Raw genomic sequence first — 18726 nt, 5'->3', positions numbered from 1 at the left:
TACTCATGTAGCCACTATGAACAATATTGGAAGTTGTGCATCTAAATCTTCCTAAACTTTGAGGGAGAGTAAGCTCCTTAATATAGTGCTGTCAGTTTGTGATTAAGGATTTTTATTCTTTCTTCAGCTTTTCCAGATACAGTCACTAACAAACACACATGGGGGAAAGGGGAGGGGGAGAGAAAAACCTATGAGATATGAGAGATGAATAAGGAAGATGAAGAAAATGCAATATGTACCATTGTAGATCTGCAGAGATAGGGTGGACATATGGTATTATTGTCCATTTAAAATAAAGGACTGCTAGGTAAAACTAAGCTGTTCAACTTCTGTTCTCCAAATTCAAAAAGATCAATCTTATTGAGTAATTTATATTCCTATATTATCACCTTTAGAGGTGATATATTTTACAAGGTCAAGAAGACAAATTTTGCTGAATTTACAAGAAGAAACACCTAACAAGCAATAGTATTATAAGGTCTATCTCAAAATCAACATTTTATCAAACCAAAATTTTCTCAAATTCTGCCCACTAAAGGGCACAAGGAAGAGGACACTCTTATGGGCATAGACTAATCTGAATGAATAGTAATTTAAATGCATAACTCACAGTTGTGTTAACAGGAGTCATGCACATAAGCCCATGAGTGTCAAGTTGAGAACATACCCCAATAGATACTAAAATAAAAGCTGTTGCAGACAAGTTAAAGCTAGCATCCTAGTGGACGCAGCTCCAGCAGGTCACAGAGAGGTCAGCTTTGAAGGAGAAATCCAAATGAAATATAAACATGGCATTGTGGAAACCAGACAAATCTCCCATAGCTTCGTCCAGCCAGCACTAATCTAGGCATCAGCTGTGGAGCATAATCTAAACAAACGGATCAGTCGGTTCATACATCTGGAAGCTGTCATATTTTGGAGCCTCCTAACAGTTATGTATAACTGAAACATCCAGTTGCATATGCTAGCTTTTAAACCTGTTGAAGGGTCAAAAATTGTTACATGCATACACAGTGCAGTATTACTACATTCTGGGAAGCCACCACAGACATTGTTTGATAACAGGGACTGGATTCTCTCCTGCCATTGAAAAATCCATTGAAAAATCCATTGAAATGGATGAAGCAGAGGAGGGGGAATGAAAACCACACAAGGAGCTGTAGAGCTTTCCTTGAACACCCTCCTTTGCTGAAATGGACTTGGGGAGCCAGGAATTTTAAAGGCCTCTCTCCCTCTCCCAACCCTCTGGATGAGGAAGGGAAAACCTGTTTGCACAGAGACAGAACATGTAACAGGTATGGCTTCTGCTCCTTTCACACCCTCCTGTCTGGCACCACAACTCCAGCAGGAGCTGTACTTCCAATAGCTAGGTTTCCCCTGTGGCTGTTCAGCAGCAGTGGCAAAGGGGACCCAAAGGAAAGCACACAGCTTTGAACTATGTTACTTTACACCTGGATTTCTGCATTGAAATCCCTGGGCTCTACAAGGAACAGTGCTGCAGAAAGTCCCCTCCCATCCTTTTCACCATCACCAGAACTCCACAGGGTACAGGAATTCACATGGAGCACAGGAGGATGGAGGGGATAAATAGTGCAGTGGAGGCCACACTCCTCCCCAAACTAACACACACATTCTAAGCGGAAATAGGGGAGACTCCCTCCCTGCCTAGATCCACTGGGGACAATCTGATGCCAGAGATCAGAGTGTGCAGTGTATGGAAATAACAATAATGAAGACATTTTCACTAACTTCAAACCAATAAAATGTCCTTATATTTTAAACAAACAAACCAAAATGGTACTAATGTTTCAGTGGATTTAGAACTCATGAAGGGTACAAATTGACTGCTCTGGAAACTGAGATCCTCTCGCATCCACAGAACAGTTACAACACAAGCAGTGGCAATACAGTCTGTATTTATCCGGTACACTTTTGTATAAATCTTGGGTGAAATCCTGCTGCAGTGAAGTCACTGGCTGCACTTGGGTGAAATCCTGGCTGCAGTGAGAATTTTGCCATTGACTGCAATGGGGCCAGGATTTCAGCCTTATCTTAGAAATGATCTAAGTAGTGGCCACGTGTGGTATTTTCAATACTCCCAGACTCAAAGATAAAAAAAGAAAAGGAGTACTTGTGGCACCTTAGACTAACACGGCTGCTACTCTGAAAGATAAAAAAGTAATCTAAAATTCCTCTTCCAGATTATTTTTTGACGTACAAGCTTCCCCACCCTGTCTCACAACTGTGCATCAATTCTGGCCTGAAATTACCATATCTAGAGGAAAAGTGTGGTTCAGTCTCCATGTTCATCTAACCCCTGCCTGCTCTGCTAATATGGGTTCAACTGTGTTGGTGGTGGTTTTAATGATGTGGGCACCTGACCCCCAAGAACTGGACTTAGATCACCAGTGATCTCTTATTTAACATATGAGCTTTGAGAAGAGGCTACAGACATATTTCCAATAAACAAAACCTTTTAACGCATTTTCACTTAACACTTTAATAAGTTTGTTCAAATAAAAACACAGAAGTTAGTCACCCCTCATTTTAGCACTTAAAATTAAACTGATATTTATGTATTATGTATTAAAAATTGCTCTTGACCTTCAAACTAGAAACAAACTGAATCATTCTTCAATTTTGATTACAGTTAACTTTTAAAAGAATAAAATTCTGTTTCCATTAACGTTAACAGCCTAATAATTTTATATTGACTACATTCCCAATATTACTGTCCCTGGACTAGCACATGATACTTTTAACTACTACTTCTACTTTTGCTAGACATAACAGTAAACACCCATTTATCCAAACAAAATGGGAGACATGAAGTTTATTCTGATAAACAACAGACTTCTCAGTGCACATTACACATCCTGCAATACACATCCCAGTGCAAGATAGTGGGAGTTTACAGATAAGTAAGTGCCAATGCTGAATTACTTCCTTTCCTGCCATCTGATCCTTATCCTTACCACTCTATTAGATTGGTACCACTCTCTGCTACCAAACCAGTTAAATTATTTCAAAAATTTGTTAGAAGATCTTATTATAACCAATAGCTAGTTATTTATCAAACAAAGTGAACTACTAAAAGAGTCTTTTGTGCTCCCTTATAGCTAAATCTTCCTTCTTCCTTCTGTTGGGTAGAAGGGTTCAAATGGTCATAAATTGTGACTGGAGAAGATTCCTTAGATCAGAGCATGGCACTGGGGTTCAGCAATAGAGCAAGTTCTGCTCTGCCACTCATCAACCTTTTGCCAATGCAGTATTGCAAAAGTAGACACAGCTAAGACCATGAAAGGAGGTCCCAACACTATTCAAGTCCACACGGGAAGAGGCTCTGGTACTGTGGAGAAACTTAAAGCAAAAACATACAAGTTGCAACAGTTCTGACTGGGCCAATTCATGCTGTCTTTATTCAAGCAAACACATTGATTTGGCCCACTGAGAGGAATGTGTACTTTAGCAGCAGCAGACCCATGAAGGTCTATCACATTATCACCTTTCTTTGTCCCTCCAGAAGGGGTCATTCAAAGTTAACTGTCCTATGCAGCATTTAAGGAAGCACAGCCATTTAAGGAAACTAGTCTGCTTCACTCACTTTGCTTCCTCCTCTTTACCCCACTCCTGAGCTGCATAGGTAGATTAATTGCCTACTACTTTACAGTATCAAAGGGTGAGGTGACCTCATTATAGAATTTACGGATAACTTATCTCGATTAATACATTTTGTTTAACACTATGGGCAGCTGGGACCTTACCATATAAACTACATCTATCCAGATGCACTGAACATTTCTTCAGTTGTGGTTAGCATGTGTTTTATTTGTTCCAGGTACTGAAGATGAGCTTTCCACATGGCTGCTGATACATCCCTCCCCCTTGCTTTCAACCTGCCTGGGGAAAAAGAGTTCTGCCTATCTTACACAGTTGGTCCTCAAAGGGCTGTTGCTGCAAATAACCACTTTCCACATGAAAGAAGAGGATCAACTGCAGCACCTCCTTTCCTGGATGGCAGGATCTCTGGCATGGAGTCTCTACACTGAATATTGATGCCTTTTTCTTAATCTCCTGATTGGAGGATAAGAAAAAGGGGGCAAGTGACAAGAAAAAGGAAGAAAGGTGAGAATGCAGTGCAAGGATGGTAGAATGAGGTGGCAGGGAGAAGGGGACAAGCCTCTTTCCTCTTGTGATCTGCAACAACCCTCACCAGTAGCCATATTGCAAGAGTCATGTGTCAGACCCTTTATTTGGGGATGAACCCACATATTTGCTATCTATACCACTGCTATCTATCTCTTCACTGATTTAGGTTCTTACAGGGGGTGCCCAATCATAGTGGTATCTGGGCACCTTATTGTTTTTGAGCACATGGTGCATAGTCAATAGAGGTATTTCACAATAACATGCAGTTGGATCTATGACCCTATCTATAGCCAACAAGATTCATCCACAGAGAAAATGAATGCAAAACCCTTTCTGCACTTGTGGGTGTTGTGTGCTGTGTAAGGGGAAAGCTGAACAATCATTACATTTCCAGCATGCACGGCCACAGACAGCAGTCCATGATCAGACAAATCCACCTGCAAATAGAACTGTGTCCTTAAGATGCCATGGCTTTTGTTTGCCAAACAGGCTACAATTGAGCTTTCTGTGGCCTACATAATAATAATTCATAATAATAAATCTGAGGTTGTGAATCTTTCTGATGAGGGAAACAAGGGAAAGTCCCAGTCACTGCTCAGTCATCGAAGAACCTGAAATGTTGGAGTGTTGGAGACAGGGAGTTTGGGGATCAAATTGAGGGTAGTGTCACTGTGGGACATACAGGAACAATTAAAATATTCTGGACAGCAGTAGCAAGGGGGATGGATTAAAAAGATGTTCCTCTAAGACACTGTTGCTGCCAAGAAGTGATTCAGGGGAAAGCCACTTGGTACCAGTATGCACACCAAAGGCCAAGTGTGTTGGCACAAACTGTGAAGTAGGGAATCTAGTAAGAGAAAATTGCAAGAATGAAAAGCTTTAAGAGCTGTTTCTTTTTCTCTCTTTTTCTTTTGAGAACTTGCCCACAGTTGGGTTTTTGCAGCACTCATATAAATACTTCAGCTATAATAGCTTTAAATATACACTTCTCGTCATTTATTTTGGACTCTGGATGATCTTAGAACTCAGTCAAACTTCATTCTCACTATTTATAATTAATTTTGAGTTAGGATTTTTTAGGTTCATAGTTCACTCCTACCAAGCTTCAGTGGTGTAGGACCTTCCATGTTCCTGGTATTCATTACATACAACAAGTTGGTCTCCAATGTAAATACTGACAATTCCTTGAGAGGTGATCATTTTAAACATTTGAACAAAATAAAACATTTTATTGCAACTGCAATGGAAATGTATTTTATATAATTGGCTGTGTTCAACCAATATTACTCTGCATATTCAAATGATCTTATTAAACAAAGTGTAAAAAACAGAATAAAATATCTAGTCTAATAAACAGATCATTTTACAACTTGTTGCAAGGAGTTTCCTTAAGACCAGAAAATTGTGCCTTCTTCTGTTTTAGTACATACCTAGCACACTGGGGTCTATAAATAATAGTATAGTAGGCTAGGAATTAGGACTGTGCACACACATACGCACACAGAGTGAAATTGGTATTTTAGCATCACTTTCCAGCACTTATGCACAGAAGGAACATCATACTCTCTTTATGCTTCTCCCCACTCCAGCTTCTCACTCTGCACTCTCTTCTGTTTATACTTTTAACCACAGAAATATGCAACTGCTATTCATTTGGTTTATTTGTATAGCACCCATGTTCGTGACCAGAACATTTATACAGTCTCTATTGAGAAAACACACAATTTAGTCAAACTTTTCTATTCAGGGCCTTACAATGGCAGTCTGGGAGGACTGGGAGTTAATTTAATTTAAATTAAGAATATGCTCTTTCATCTTAATTAACTACCCTTTTCTGTAATCTGAGAATGCAGAGGTTTCCAAATTCAGAGTTTTAATAATATTTCACTGATATGAAAACTAAATTCAATAAAAGTGAAATTAGGTCAACTCTGTACAGCCACCTGTATTATGAATTAATATACGCTCTACAAATTCTGAGGGCTATTAAGTGAGTTTTTGCATTTGGAAAATATTTTTTCCATGAAGCACCAATGACATGAAAAGAGGTCAAAGCAGAGACTAAATCAAATGGCTATTTTGTAAATCATATTTTTTCTAGAAAACCATGTTTCCATTTTTAGTCACACAGGAACTGCCAGTGCAGTAATCAGGGAGTTTCTTGGTATTAAACTGACAGGAAAAACAGGTGGCATGAGATGGAACCACAGTTCCTGATAGCTGGCTATTAGTTATACCATAGTTAAGATACTAAATCACTGCATAATAGTGCAAACCAACTTTATCAATTAAGTTTCCATCAGGAGGCAGAAGCGAAGGAGTGAAGAGAAGATTTTGAAACATTTCATTTAAAATGCCACAAGAGAATCTTGCAAAGAGTTAAGATACAAAACAATGTTAAAAAATTATTCAAACCCTATTCATGGAAGTAGTAATTAGGGTAAACAGCTCTCCTAATGGACTACATTCATATCACAGCTTCTGAATGCACATCTCTAACTTTGGACACAATCCTGCTGTGTTCCTACTCAGCATGTCTGAATAGGGATTGCAGGATGGTCCCTCTATACTTAGAACAATTCTACTACTGTACAAAGACTATTCAGTTATCAACAAGTTCTTATCTTAAAAACAAAAAAGCTCACAAAATGCTGAATGGGTTTGCAACTGGAATAGAATGGGAATGGGTCAATGGGAATAGAATTGCCATGCTCTCCATCCATAAAGCAAGACAGACTACTCCCATGGTCTGTTGATCCCTTTCCTTTCACTCAGTACTGCTTTCTCAACACACACAGGGCCATTCAGTAGTGGTTACTTATGCAGTGCTCCATATTAATTTTTATGAGCCAGATACTGCTATAAGATGCTTTAACTTAAATCCAGAGTAACTATTGTGGTCAGCGAGTTAGTGGGGATATACACCAACATAATCGAGGGCAGAATTTGAACCTAATCTAATACTGTTTTATCAAAAAGAAAAAAATACGGGCTTGATTTTCTCCTCCCTGACAATGGTGTAAATCCAGACATCCCTTGACATCAGTGGAGTGACATGGTGGTAAAACCCACTAAACCTGAGAGAAGACTTAGGCCCCAAGGGGCTGCAGTGGGGGCTTTGGGTGTACAAGGACTGCAGGATGGGGCCCCCTTTATAGCCTACTTTTTTTCAAAAAAAAATGCACTAAACCGTACAAAATGGCTTAACCTTTAGCAAGTTCATCTAGGTAGCATTTCTACCCTGCTGATTAAACATGCTAGTGCAATGCAGATTAACCACCGCTGCAAAAACTCCGCTTGACTGAATTTGCTAGTCTCCTGCTTAAAAAAACCCCCAACAACCTGGTTTTAATCTAAACGAATTACCCCTCTCCCCAGCAGAGCTGGGCCCCCACCCGCTCGGGGACATTAATCTGCTTTGCAAACAATCCAACATGCGTTCCAGTCTGGGCTTCACTTTTTTTTTTTTTTTAAACCTTGAGACAAATGTTTTTTCCCCGCAGTTGAAAGCAGTCCAAAAAAACAGGACCACACACACACAGCCCCGCCGCGCTGCGCTGCTCTCGTCCCTCTGCTGCTGGGGAGGGCGCGCACACTCCCAAAATGGCGGAGGGGAGGGCTGCTCTCCGGACAGACTTTCCTTTCATGCTATTACAGCTGGGCGGGGGAGGGGGGACGGGACCCACCACCACCACAAAACAAACAAACCCCAAACAACACCCCCACCAGCACTGATTCTCCCCTCCCTGAAGACACACACACACACACACACACACACGGAGGTGGTACATCCCACAGTCTGTCCCTCCACCCAACACACACACTCCTTCCCAAAACCACCTAGCAAAACACGATCCACCAGACCAGATTACAGCACACTCTTTGTAGGTTCCACCTGGCTTCCACCCAAACTACTAAGCAACCCACAATTCCCCTCGCTGTGAGGAAGGTGGGGAGGGGGGTTAGGTGCATACTGGTATAGACCTGCATCAGTCAGTCCCTGGAAATGAAAGAAGTGGGGTGGGATAGAGGACAGGAGGGGTAAAAGGAAGAAAGTCACAAGAAGGGAGATCAGGTCTTACCTTCTACCCAGAGCTCCTCCACGTTGGTTTCGAGATTAGCTGCCCTTAATCCTACAGCGAAAGCCCCAAATATCAGGAGGCCAACAACCAAAAACTTTCCGCAGTTTTTTTGAATGTAACAGCCCAGTTTAAATAACAGTCTCTGAAACTTCGCTCTTAGCCACAACGGTGCTTTTCTTCCAGTAGCCTTCCCCTGCAAGGCAAGAAAAGGTTATCAGTTAAACGCCTGGAAATAACCACACACACCCCCAAAGCACATACCTTTGGTGGGCTGGAGGGCAACCAGAAGCAAAGCAATTATTAATGCATAAAGGTAAATAGCCTCACAGTGTCCAATTGACTGCGAACAATAATACGACAGACTGTGCCATTAGAAAGACATCTCTGCTAAAGGTTTTATTCCATGACCCTGTTGAGCATCTCATGTGCACTGCAATCAGCTGTATGGACTAAGATGTCTATTTGCTGCTAATTCTCCTATTCATAAATCAATGCAGAGTTTTGGGATCACATCACTGTTTGAGATCCGTAAAATGACGCAGACAGTGCATCCTCCCTGGTTTGAGTAACTGATCGCAGCTTTCCTGTAATGAAGTCACCACTATCAATTCAATTTGCAAAAATTCATTCATGCTAGCAAGATTTACAACACTAGGGGAGAAACAATCAATGCAGATGAATCGCACAGGCATGCCAAGAAAAAAGATCCCTTTCCTGTTCTTGTTACATCTCTACAGGGCTGAATGGGGGTTGTTGGTGGGGGAACGCTACTGTGTAACAATTTGTTGCCGTGTCCCTGATCCCAGCTCTCGGCACCAACTCTGTAGTAAATGCATGTTCCACGTGGTTAGCAACGCTGTAAGATCATAAGCTTAATAGTAATTCATTTCCATAGAGTTTGGAGACGCTGTGTGATCTGAATTAGGAAGTAGAGCAGCCATCTGTAAGCTACGACAATATTTGTGAACGGAAGAGGGCAGCCACATGGATTTTTTCCCCCTTTCCCTTTACTGCAAAGCCTACAAATCTGCTCCCTGGAATGAAACGATCTCTGAAGAAAGGCAATGGCTCGATGTTGTTTACTTTGAACATTTTTTTCCCTTGCAAAAGTAACAAGCGGGATTTGTGCGTGCGTGTGTGTGCGTGCGCCAGAGTCAAGTTTCCATGAAATTCCTGCACTTGGAGCATTTTAATATTAACAATAAAAGCAACGATCCAGGGGGACTCAATCTGACTTGCACGGCAGATTTAAGGTGGCAATTTGTTTACAACTTTCATTTTTCCTCCAGCCGCTGGGGGTAAACATTACAAACTTTCTCTACTACAAGATTTCTCTCTTAAGGAAGCCGCCACTCCACACTTATTGGAAAACGTAACAAAGCAAAACTTCGGCCAAAAAGAAGGGAACCATTGAAACTTTTCCCCCTGTTACAGCCTGGTGTTATAGAAGTTGAACGGCACTACAGAGGGATGGAGAGAAGCAAAGCAAAGAAAGAGGTAAGAAGAGACTAGGGAGAGAGAGGAGAGTGACCCACAAGGCAAAACACCGTGAAACTGTCCCGGGTAAGTTTAATGAGAGGAATCAAAAGCACAAACACACACCAGGGAAAATGTGTACAAGAAGGGAGGGAAGGAGGGCATGGGACTCACAGGCGTTGTTTCCCCTTTCTCCCAGCGTTTTATTGGTGGCTGTTTCATTTTCATCTCCCCTTTCCACCCCGGAGAAACTACCCTCGCCTCCCACAAAAATCTGGAAAGAGATTAATGCACCTTTGAAATCTGCTCCAAGGCAAAAGCTGCATCGCAGTAGCTTGGCCGCTGCAGATACTCCAGATCCGGCGCCGCGGCGCGTCTGTTCCCTCCGGTCCTTCTCCGCCTTCTGCTGCAGCTTCTCCCCGGCCGGTCGGGGTCTCTGCAGCAGCCACCGCCACCAGCACCGCTGCTGCTCTCCGGCTCCGCAACGTTAACAGCCGAGGCCATGTTGCCGCCGCCGGGACGGGGCTGCTGCCTCTGCTGCTGCTGTTGTTGTGGCGACCCACGGGCTGGGTCCTCTGTGATTCCCCGCAGCGCGCTGCGGCTTTGGGGCGATCCAGGGGGACGGGAGAGTTGCTGGGCTGCTGGCGCTTCTTTCCGCAGGCTGCTGCTGACAGACCACCTCTTCATACCGCGTTTGCTGCTGCTCCTCTTGCTGCTCCGGGCGAGTCAGACCCTGCGCCTTCCATTGCAACATTTCGCGATGATCCGGAGCTTTCTGGCGCTACCGCTTCCCACATCCAGTGCGTCTGCGAGCGGAGTGAGTGATTTGCCTTCCCCCCTTCGTTCCTCCGGCTTTAACTTTCTACTGCTCCTTTTGCAGCTTAAAGAAACCAGCTTCCCCCCCTTCCCCCTCTTGTCTTCCTCTGTGAAAGCAAAGCAAAGGAGCGCTGGAGCTTTTCTTGCTCTCAGTGGTTCTGCTGCTCTGTCTCGACGCGCTGTACCATTCTGTCTCAGCGCAGAGCTGTCTCTGACTCCCGGGGCTTTTCGGACTCCAGTCTCTCTCTCTCTCTGTATGTGTGTGTCTCTCTCTCTCTCCCTCTGTGCGTGTGCAGCGGCAAGCAGCAGTTCCTTGATTCAATAGATGAGATGAAGAAGAAAAAAAAACCCTCTCCATTTGGATAAAGAGGAGGAGGAGTGAAAGGGGGGGGGGAGAAAGAGAGAGAGGAGAGAGAAAAAGACTTGAAATCCCGCCCCTGGGGCTGTCAGATGGCTTGGGTTTCTGGGATGCGATTGGCTCAAGCAGGGCAGAAATTACTCAGCAAACATGACTATTATTAGCTGCTTAGCAACAGCTCACCAAAGTAGAGAGACCACCCAGGCAGGCAACCCTTGTGTGTGCATCTCCAGCTTCAGGGGGAGCCTTAAAGAGATCCAGCCTTCTTTGCATGCAATACTTCCATTAAGGAATGCCTTCCCCCTTTCTTCTTCCTTTTCTTTTCAAGAAAGCTTTTATTTTTTACGAGACGCTTTTAGACAAACACACACAGAGAATTTCCTTGCGATCAACATTCAAAAATATATTTTGCTTTAAAAAAAAGTACTGCACAATTTCTGAAGTCCTTAAAAGAAAATCCTTTTAGAGGCACCTTGGCCTCAAGCTGCAACAAATACTGGGAGGTCCAAGTTGAATTCCCAGGCTTGCACAAATAATGACAGGGTGGTGGATACTGCGGTAGAAAGTGCCAGATTTCTCTCTTTTCTTTCTTAACTAAAGAGAGGACTTAGTTCCCTCCTAGAAAACAACCACTTACAATAAGAAAAACACAACGAAAACTTAATACTTAAATAAGGGATTTTAAACCTTGCAGTACCTAGCTTGCTTCAACTTAGTGTTCACTCTTCCACTGAAATCTTAGGATAGTCAATTTAATATATTTTAAATGTAAAATTAATAAGATATACAACCTGGCAACTGCTAAATACTTTTTTTACACTAAATGAATCGCTAGATTGTTTAATTTTTTGGCACCCGCTTCCCACGTTTCCGTTTATTTAAAATCAGCCATTCATTGATTTGAAATGTTATCTACGTTATAGGTACGATGCCAGCTCTACTGAATATACAGGCTTCGATGTTGAATTCATCGAAAACAATTGTGTTGTCTTTTAATTGTTTATATTAATAAACCTCGATGTTTTAGCTAATGTCAGAGATTGGTTTCCATGTACTGGCAAGACAAAATTATAGCATAGTCGTAGTATTGACTTATTTTCATGATGCATTTAAAGGATGAACTCCTCTTGAATTGCGCAGATTTAGGGGTTGGTCTTTTCACTCTTTACTCACGCAGACTTCCCAGTCCCACTGAAGTTAGTGGGAGCTCTGCCTGTGTAAGGAGGACAAGATCGAGTCTTAAAGCACTTTCCCCTTGCAAGGCTACATTTAATTGTAGTTGGACCAACAACAAGCTGCTTTTGGTGGCTTCAAGTACGAAAGTAGCGGGAGTTGGTTGACTGTGAAATGGGGAGTGTTGCTTTAAGGTGCATACGGTGTGTGTTCATTGAAAAAAAACAACCCTACTTTGAAAGAAAGGGGGAGGGGCGGGGAGGCGGGGCCCGAACTTTCACGTGACAGGCGGGCTCCGGGCGCGTGGGGCTGGGCTTTCCCTCCCATTACGGTGAGTATGGGGAGCTGCTGCTGTGTGCAGCCACAGTCCAAAGAGGCTGGCAGGGAATGCGAAAAGCAGGTACGAGGCTATGCTGTGACGGAGCCAGTCAGGTCCGGGGGGGAGATCAGTTCTTTAAGGCTGGGGAGGGGAATCAGTGCTCAGCCCCTAGTTCTGAGCTGCTGCACAGAGAAATGCCAGGCAAGCCATAGTACATTCCTAAAGGAGGTCTCCCCCTTTACGTTATCCAATACCATGCCGGGCTGACTACTGCTGGCCAATAGCGAGGGGAAAGGAGACCTTTCCATTCAACTCTGCACAACATCTTGGGGATAGTCACGGGCTGCCGGCAGAGACAGACCCCCTTGAGTTATGCGCACAGCTCGCACACCAGAGACAAGGGGGTTCTTCTACGCAGTAGAGGTGGCTCTTCAGCTGAGGGTTTCCGCTCTTGGGGGTCTGGCCTGCTACACAGATGTTAACAAATGTGTGACAAGCGGGGCGCCCAAGCCCGACTGCAAAATGCATGTTAAGTTTTGCAAAGAGATGTTGGGCAAGCACATGCCTGGTAGCTCTTGCTTGGGGACAGTATTTTAGACTGAGTACGAGCCTGGGGGAGATCTAACTGGAAAACGCGCTAAATGTAACTGCCTGCGAGATATAAATAAAGGAAAAGGGGGAGGGGGAGAAACATGTTTGGTGAAAAAATACAAACAAGTGAACAAAGCAAAAGCAGTTGAGCTAAATAAAGTGGCAACAGAACTGGCTAGACACCTACTCAATTATAAAACCGAAAGCATGCGCAGTCTAAGGAAAATCTCTTATTCTAGTGAATGTAGCTATTGTGATAAAAATTAAGTAATAGCATTTAGTTGACAGGGGATTCCAAGGTCCTAACAGTCATTTGGTGATGTCACCAACATTTTGTTCAGACTTTTACTAATCTATTGTTGGTCTAAGGTCTGGAGGTGCTGAGAACTTTTGAAAATCCGACCATGACTTATTACAGACTAGATTGTACATCGCCCAACTTCACAGGGGGCAGGGGTACATAAGCTAGAAACAACCCATTTCAGTTGGAAACGGATTTATCCATTGTATAGTTGATTCGTCTATTGCTCAGCAGTTACAGATTGAGAAAGTTAACTGTCCCCGTCTAATTAGAAATCAATACATTGAGGTATCAGTATAATGTTGCTACCTTTCAGCCTGTGAAGTTTTGATGCGGGGGGGGGGGGGAGAAAGTCCTGCAGACAAGCATTTTAGTTTCGTTTCACTTTAAAGAATAACATTCAGCTGGTTTAGATACATCAAAACCCTCAGATTTTCTCCTGTTGCCTCCTATTTGATAGGCTAACTTTTCAGGATTTCACACAATCGCCCCATGCTCATAAATTCTTGCTACTGGTTCCAAAACTCAATGAGGAGACCCAAATTTAACTAGCACTATCTTAATCTCCTCTCTCTCCCTGTGGTCTGTTTTTTCATACACAAGAGATGAATTACTGCAGGGATCTAATTGGCCTTGTTTCTGTAATGTTTTTTAAAAAAGGAAGAAGTGTCAGTGTAAAAGTCTGTCTCAACTTGGGTGGTCAGAGCAGTGGCTGCCCCCAATTTGCCTCATTGCTGATGCATGCGATAATGTTGTTCCTAATCAATCTGCCCTTATTTACATTTGTAAGCATTGTTGGCTTTAATATGCATGCCCTGTGCATGTAACTGGCTCGACACCAGTTTTTTTCACTTCCACAAATCACAAGGATCCCACAGATTTCATATAGAGCTGGCTTTATGGATGAAGGAAAGCCTGCTAAGATGTGTGCTGGGGAGGCACATCTAGCCTGAAATCCTTTACACCTTGCCTTCCCATATGCATGTTCACTCCAGACTTGTATGGAAGAACCTCAGGACTTTGGACATATATGAATAACCTCCAGCTGGCCCTTCCTTTCTTAACAATGCTCTAAATTTTATATAATCTTCCATTCAAAGAGTTGAATTTTCAATATGAGCCCTAAAATGTAGGAGCTTTACAATTTCCAAATAAATTATGTATCAGATCGAATAAATGTTAGTAATTAAATCGATTTTTAAAAAGTTTTTCCAGCTTTTCAACCTCTTGTGGGCCACATCATAAAGAACATTGCATTCACTGTAGCATCCGGTTACATTAACATAGACACGACACAAATAAAACACCTGCACTACAGATTGTTTGTTTGGATGTTATGAGACAGCGGAGCATTAGACTGCAGCAGAATAAACCCGACCTGTAATAAACTAAATTGCCTTTCGTTTTGTAGATTTTATTGGGTTTTGCCTCTCAGACACATAATCATGCTAGAGTATAGGTCTGTTTCTGGTCTGAAATCTCATATATTAGTGATAGGCTTTCTCTTGCAACGACTAAGGCCACGAAGGTAACATTTCACACAACCGAACACATATTTTAATTCATTTGATAAGCTTCCCTCCCCCTCCCCCCTTTAAATAAACTCTTCGTTTTCACAACTTCCAGTTGAACGTCTTCCCATTTGTTCTTACAGGCGAGTGGTTGAAACAGATGCAGTGTAAAGACATTATGTAGGGAGACATTCTAAAAAGTGCCAGGGCTTGGGAAAGGACCAAGCAGCATGAATCAAACGCTGCTCTCTCCCACCCCCACCCTCATCCCCTCCTCAGGACTGTAAGAAAGGGAACTGCTCGAGCCAACTTGTCAAAACAATGCGGCTAATTACCCCTGATCTCCTTTAATGGAAAGCTGCTCCGCACGCCACAAAGGAGCAAATCTACAGCATAAACCCAGGCATTTCATCCGCAGAGAGCTGCGGAGAAATGTGCCACCAGAATCCCACAGACCTCTACATTCATCAAGCTGCATAAGCAAGTACAGCAGGGTGGGCGGCCCAAGCCCTTCGGGAGCTGGGAACCACACCAGCGGCAGTGGTAGCAACAGTCCCCTGGCTCTAAAGCCTGGAGGAGATCCCAGCTGTGGCAAACCTTGTCATCTTCTGCTAAAGGCTTTTTAGGTTTATAAACCAGCGTCGTTTTCAGAACGGATTCATTTTCTGGCAAAGCGTCCTGCCACTTGCGTTACTTGAATGTGCACAGAGGGGGGAAAGTAACACCGAACAGTTTGTAGCCATTCTGGACAGCATCAGCGCTCTGTAACTATATATCTCAAGCCCTGCATTTGGCAGAAGGCAGGCCATTCATTTTCATGATCTCTGCCATTGGGTCTTGCGGGAAAAAAGCTGAGCTACACGATCCCTTTGACCCACTGCTGGAGCAACAAATTTATTAGAGATATAGGCGTGAGAAATGAAAAGGAAGTAAAACAATTCAGGCTCATTGTGTGTCTTTCTTTCATACTGCTAATCCGGTTTACACATCACGCCTACATGTCTCAATAGGGCTTTATACACTGTGGCAAAGGCAGAAGAAAATAAAAGGTGTGTGTGTGAGAGAGAGAGAGAGGAAGAGAGAGAGAGAGAAAAAAATAAAGATAAAACAGGGAAACCAAGACATTTTAATTCAGAGTGGGCTGCCTTGTCAGTTTTCCATCTACCGGCTCTTGAAAGCAAATAGATTTTTAAAGGATCCTCCCCCTAAATGCTGATTCCTGTTCAAATATATTGTCAGATATATAATCTAGCTACACAATGTTATAATCTAGCTACACAATGACTCTAATAGCCCTAACCAGAAATTAGATACACCTATCAGCCTGGCGTTGAAATGATGTGAAAGACCCCCGATCTAGAACTGGTAAATGCTACTAGGCTAGAGGGTGGTAGATACCCACCTTAGCGCCAAACTTTATTTGTAATTATTCTGCAACACCAGACATTTTGCAGTCCATTTTCCAGAAATGGGGCCACGTTCTGCAGTGCATACTCAGGCAAAATCTATTTGGAACATAGGTATATTATGGAATACACCATGTTATGTAAAATCTGCATATGTTGTGTGCAGTAGGTTACTGGGGCAAAATATAAATAGTCCATTTTAATGCTATCCTGGGTTACTATCACTATCTTTTATGATGTCCGTTCCAAACTGGCACACATAGCCACAAGGAGTATGTGTTGTACTGGCATCAGAGATTGGCTCCACGGCTCCAATATGCTTATTTCCTTGGAGCTAAAGCTATCTTGTCATAGCCTTGTTGTCGCCTTTGAGTGATATATTCTATATATACAAGACACAGAACTGGTCCCAACACTCTGGTCATAGGGTCAATGAATCCCTATTAGATAGTCCTATTTTTCAGCAATTTATAAATGGGTTATGACAATTTATTCTGAGCTGTACATCTAAAATACAAAATCTCATGGCTATAAGTATTTTAAAAGAATCTACTTTGCCTTCATTAAGTAAAAGAAATGCAAAGAAACAGGGTCTTCTTTTGGTCATAGTTGTTATGTTACCAACAAATATTGGCTTCGCAGTTTACAATGCATGTTTGCATTCTGTGTTGTAGGCTGTTTCAGTAACACAAAATAGGACAATATGCAAGAGGCTGAGATTCAGAACGGACAGACTACGGCTCTACATGAGTGACTTTCCGATAGTGTTCTTACTAGCCATCTTTACTTCAAAGGAGCAGGAAGGTTAATGCACAAAAAATGGCTAACTGAATTCCACAGATTAGATTTGACATCACAACCACTCGAAAGGTTTGATGTGTGCTCCGAAATGTATCAAAGAGTAAAAAACCTGGAATGAGTCCACTAATAAGATATCTGACTTAAACTCCCCCAACACCTGCAAAAGAAATTCAGCGTCCTTAACTTCGCCCTTTCTGCAGTCCTCGTCCAGTCAAGACTCCCATTGGCTTTCCCCTGAGCAAAGAGTACAGGATATGGTCATATATGAGTTGCACTCACTAAGCACAACAGAGGGTGAGAGCTTCACGAGCTAGGATTTCCTTGTTCTCTCGTATGTTTTAAACTAGAGCTTTAATATCTGATCTGAGCCTCTGACAAGACTGCAGAGACATATTAGTGTATAGGAAAGCTCTTTTATTCGAACGTGGTGCCCAACAATTACCATAGTCTCAGCAGGAAAATAATCTCTCTCTCTCTCTCCCCCTCTCCCCCTCGCCTGGATTCAGTATCCTAGAGGGGACTGATAAACGGAAGCCAGGGTGGCGACCCTTCCAAGCGTGAAAATCGGATCCGAGAGTCCCCCCTCCCCGTGAAATATCACTGATCAATTCCATCACCACCACCTGGCCCAGGGAAAGTAACGATTTGAGGGACCCTCCTATCTCGAGCATTATAACAGCTAGTCACATAAAGACTCCCCTGCCACGGAGCTGCCTTCCTCCTTTTACAGAAGCCAGGTTGCTCCCTCGATCCCCTTCCTCTTTCAGCTTCCCCTTCTAAGCTGACCCATGACAGTCAGACTGGTGCCATCTGCCATGATCTGACGTCCGAGAAGCGGGCACTTTCTTTCTAATGTTTTTTACTGGAAAGATCAGCTTTTGCTTACCATCTTCCCCCTTCTCACGTGGAGCACCTCGCTGGGAGTTGGTGATCTGACGAGTTTTTTAAATTTCATTCAGAGCAGAGGCAGACTTTGAGGTTACATCAGTTTTTTCCTTCTTTCTTTCCTTTCCTTGCCCCCCCCCTCTTTTTTTTTTACAAAAGGAACTGAAAGTGTAAAAAAATAATCCTTCTAGGTTGCAGGCATTCTGCAGAGTGCTGGAAAGGCTCACAATTACATGCCTGTTTCTATTAAGCAGCTCCATCGTCCTCCATGTGGGTGGTCTGGCTCTCAATAGGCAGGACCTGTCAGGGTCACGTGATGAATCCGAAAACTTTACCCCTTTACAATAAACTCAAGGAAAGCAAAGTAAACTAAAGTAACGTGCTATCAGCAGAGCCCTCCTGGGTAAACAGGCAGCTCCCTGCTCCAGACCAGTTTTGCTCTCTGAGGCAAACTCGGAGACGGTCACTTCCCATGCCTGAAATGGACAAAGGACACAGGATCCTCTCTCTGTGTGTTCCTTTTAGACCAGTTCAGATCTTACAGATCATAGAGATCTTATTTAATCCTGTAACTAGCTTGAGTTAGTTTCCTCCTCATCCTCAGGGTTTTCAGTTGAGAAGGAGCTAAGATGTGAGAGGTGCCAGGTGTTGGAATGCAGTCCCCCTTGTTAAAATAAATACATGGTTTAATGTATATCAAGAGAAAAGGGAATGAGAGTTTTCCTCTGCTTAAATGTTTACCATTCCGCACTGTGCTGGGTTTAAAAATGTTTGGTCATGCAAGATTTATGCCAATCCTTGACATTTTTGCTAGGGGTCATTAGGAAGTTATGTCTCCAAGGTGGTGAAACAGCACAA

At 42.9% G+C, this 18726-nt stretch overlaps 1 protein-coding gene and 1 long non-coding RNA gene across 5 annotated transcripts in view; one reads left to right on the top strand and one right to left on the bottom strand.

The window, feature by feature from the left end:
- The window catches only part of PTCH1 (patched 1), a 75807-nt gene extending 64911 nt beyond the window's left edge, over positions 1 to 10896 (bottom strand). For all 4 annotated transcript variants that reach the window (XM_073344958.2, XM_073344957.2, XM_073344959.2 and 1 more), the window contains exons 1-2: positions 10002 to 10896; positions 8232 to 8424 (exon numbers count right to left, since the gene is read on the bottom strand). In XM_073344958.2, the coding sequence (XP_073201059.1) occupies positions 8232 to 8424; positions 10002 to 10394 (586 nt within the window). In that variant the 5' untranslated portion in view covers positions 10395 to 10896. The remainder of the gene's footprint in view (positions 1 to 8231; positions 8425 to 10001) is intronic.
- Positions 9262 to 11871, top strand: LOC140911603 (uncharacterized). The gene is made up of 3 exons (XR_012159052.2): positions 9262 to 9794; positions 9907 to 10524; positions 11805 to 11871. It is a non-coding gene; the product is annotated as an uncharacterized LOC140911603 (long non-coding RNA).
- Positions 11872 to 18726: the final 6855 nt, after the last annotated feature.

The sequence above is a fragment of the Lepidochelys kempii genome, chromosome 5 (assembly GCF_965140285.1).
Source record: "Lepidochelys kempii isolate rLepKem1 chromosome 5, rLepKem1.hap1, whole genome shotgun sequence".
Classification (NCBI taxonomy): Eukaryota; Metazoa; Chordata; order Testudines; family Cheloniidae; genus Lepidochelys; species Lepidochelys kempii.
The sequence above is the reverse complement of the archived record's forward strand: the minus strand, read 5'-3'. Positions and strand labels throughout refer to the sequence as shown.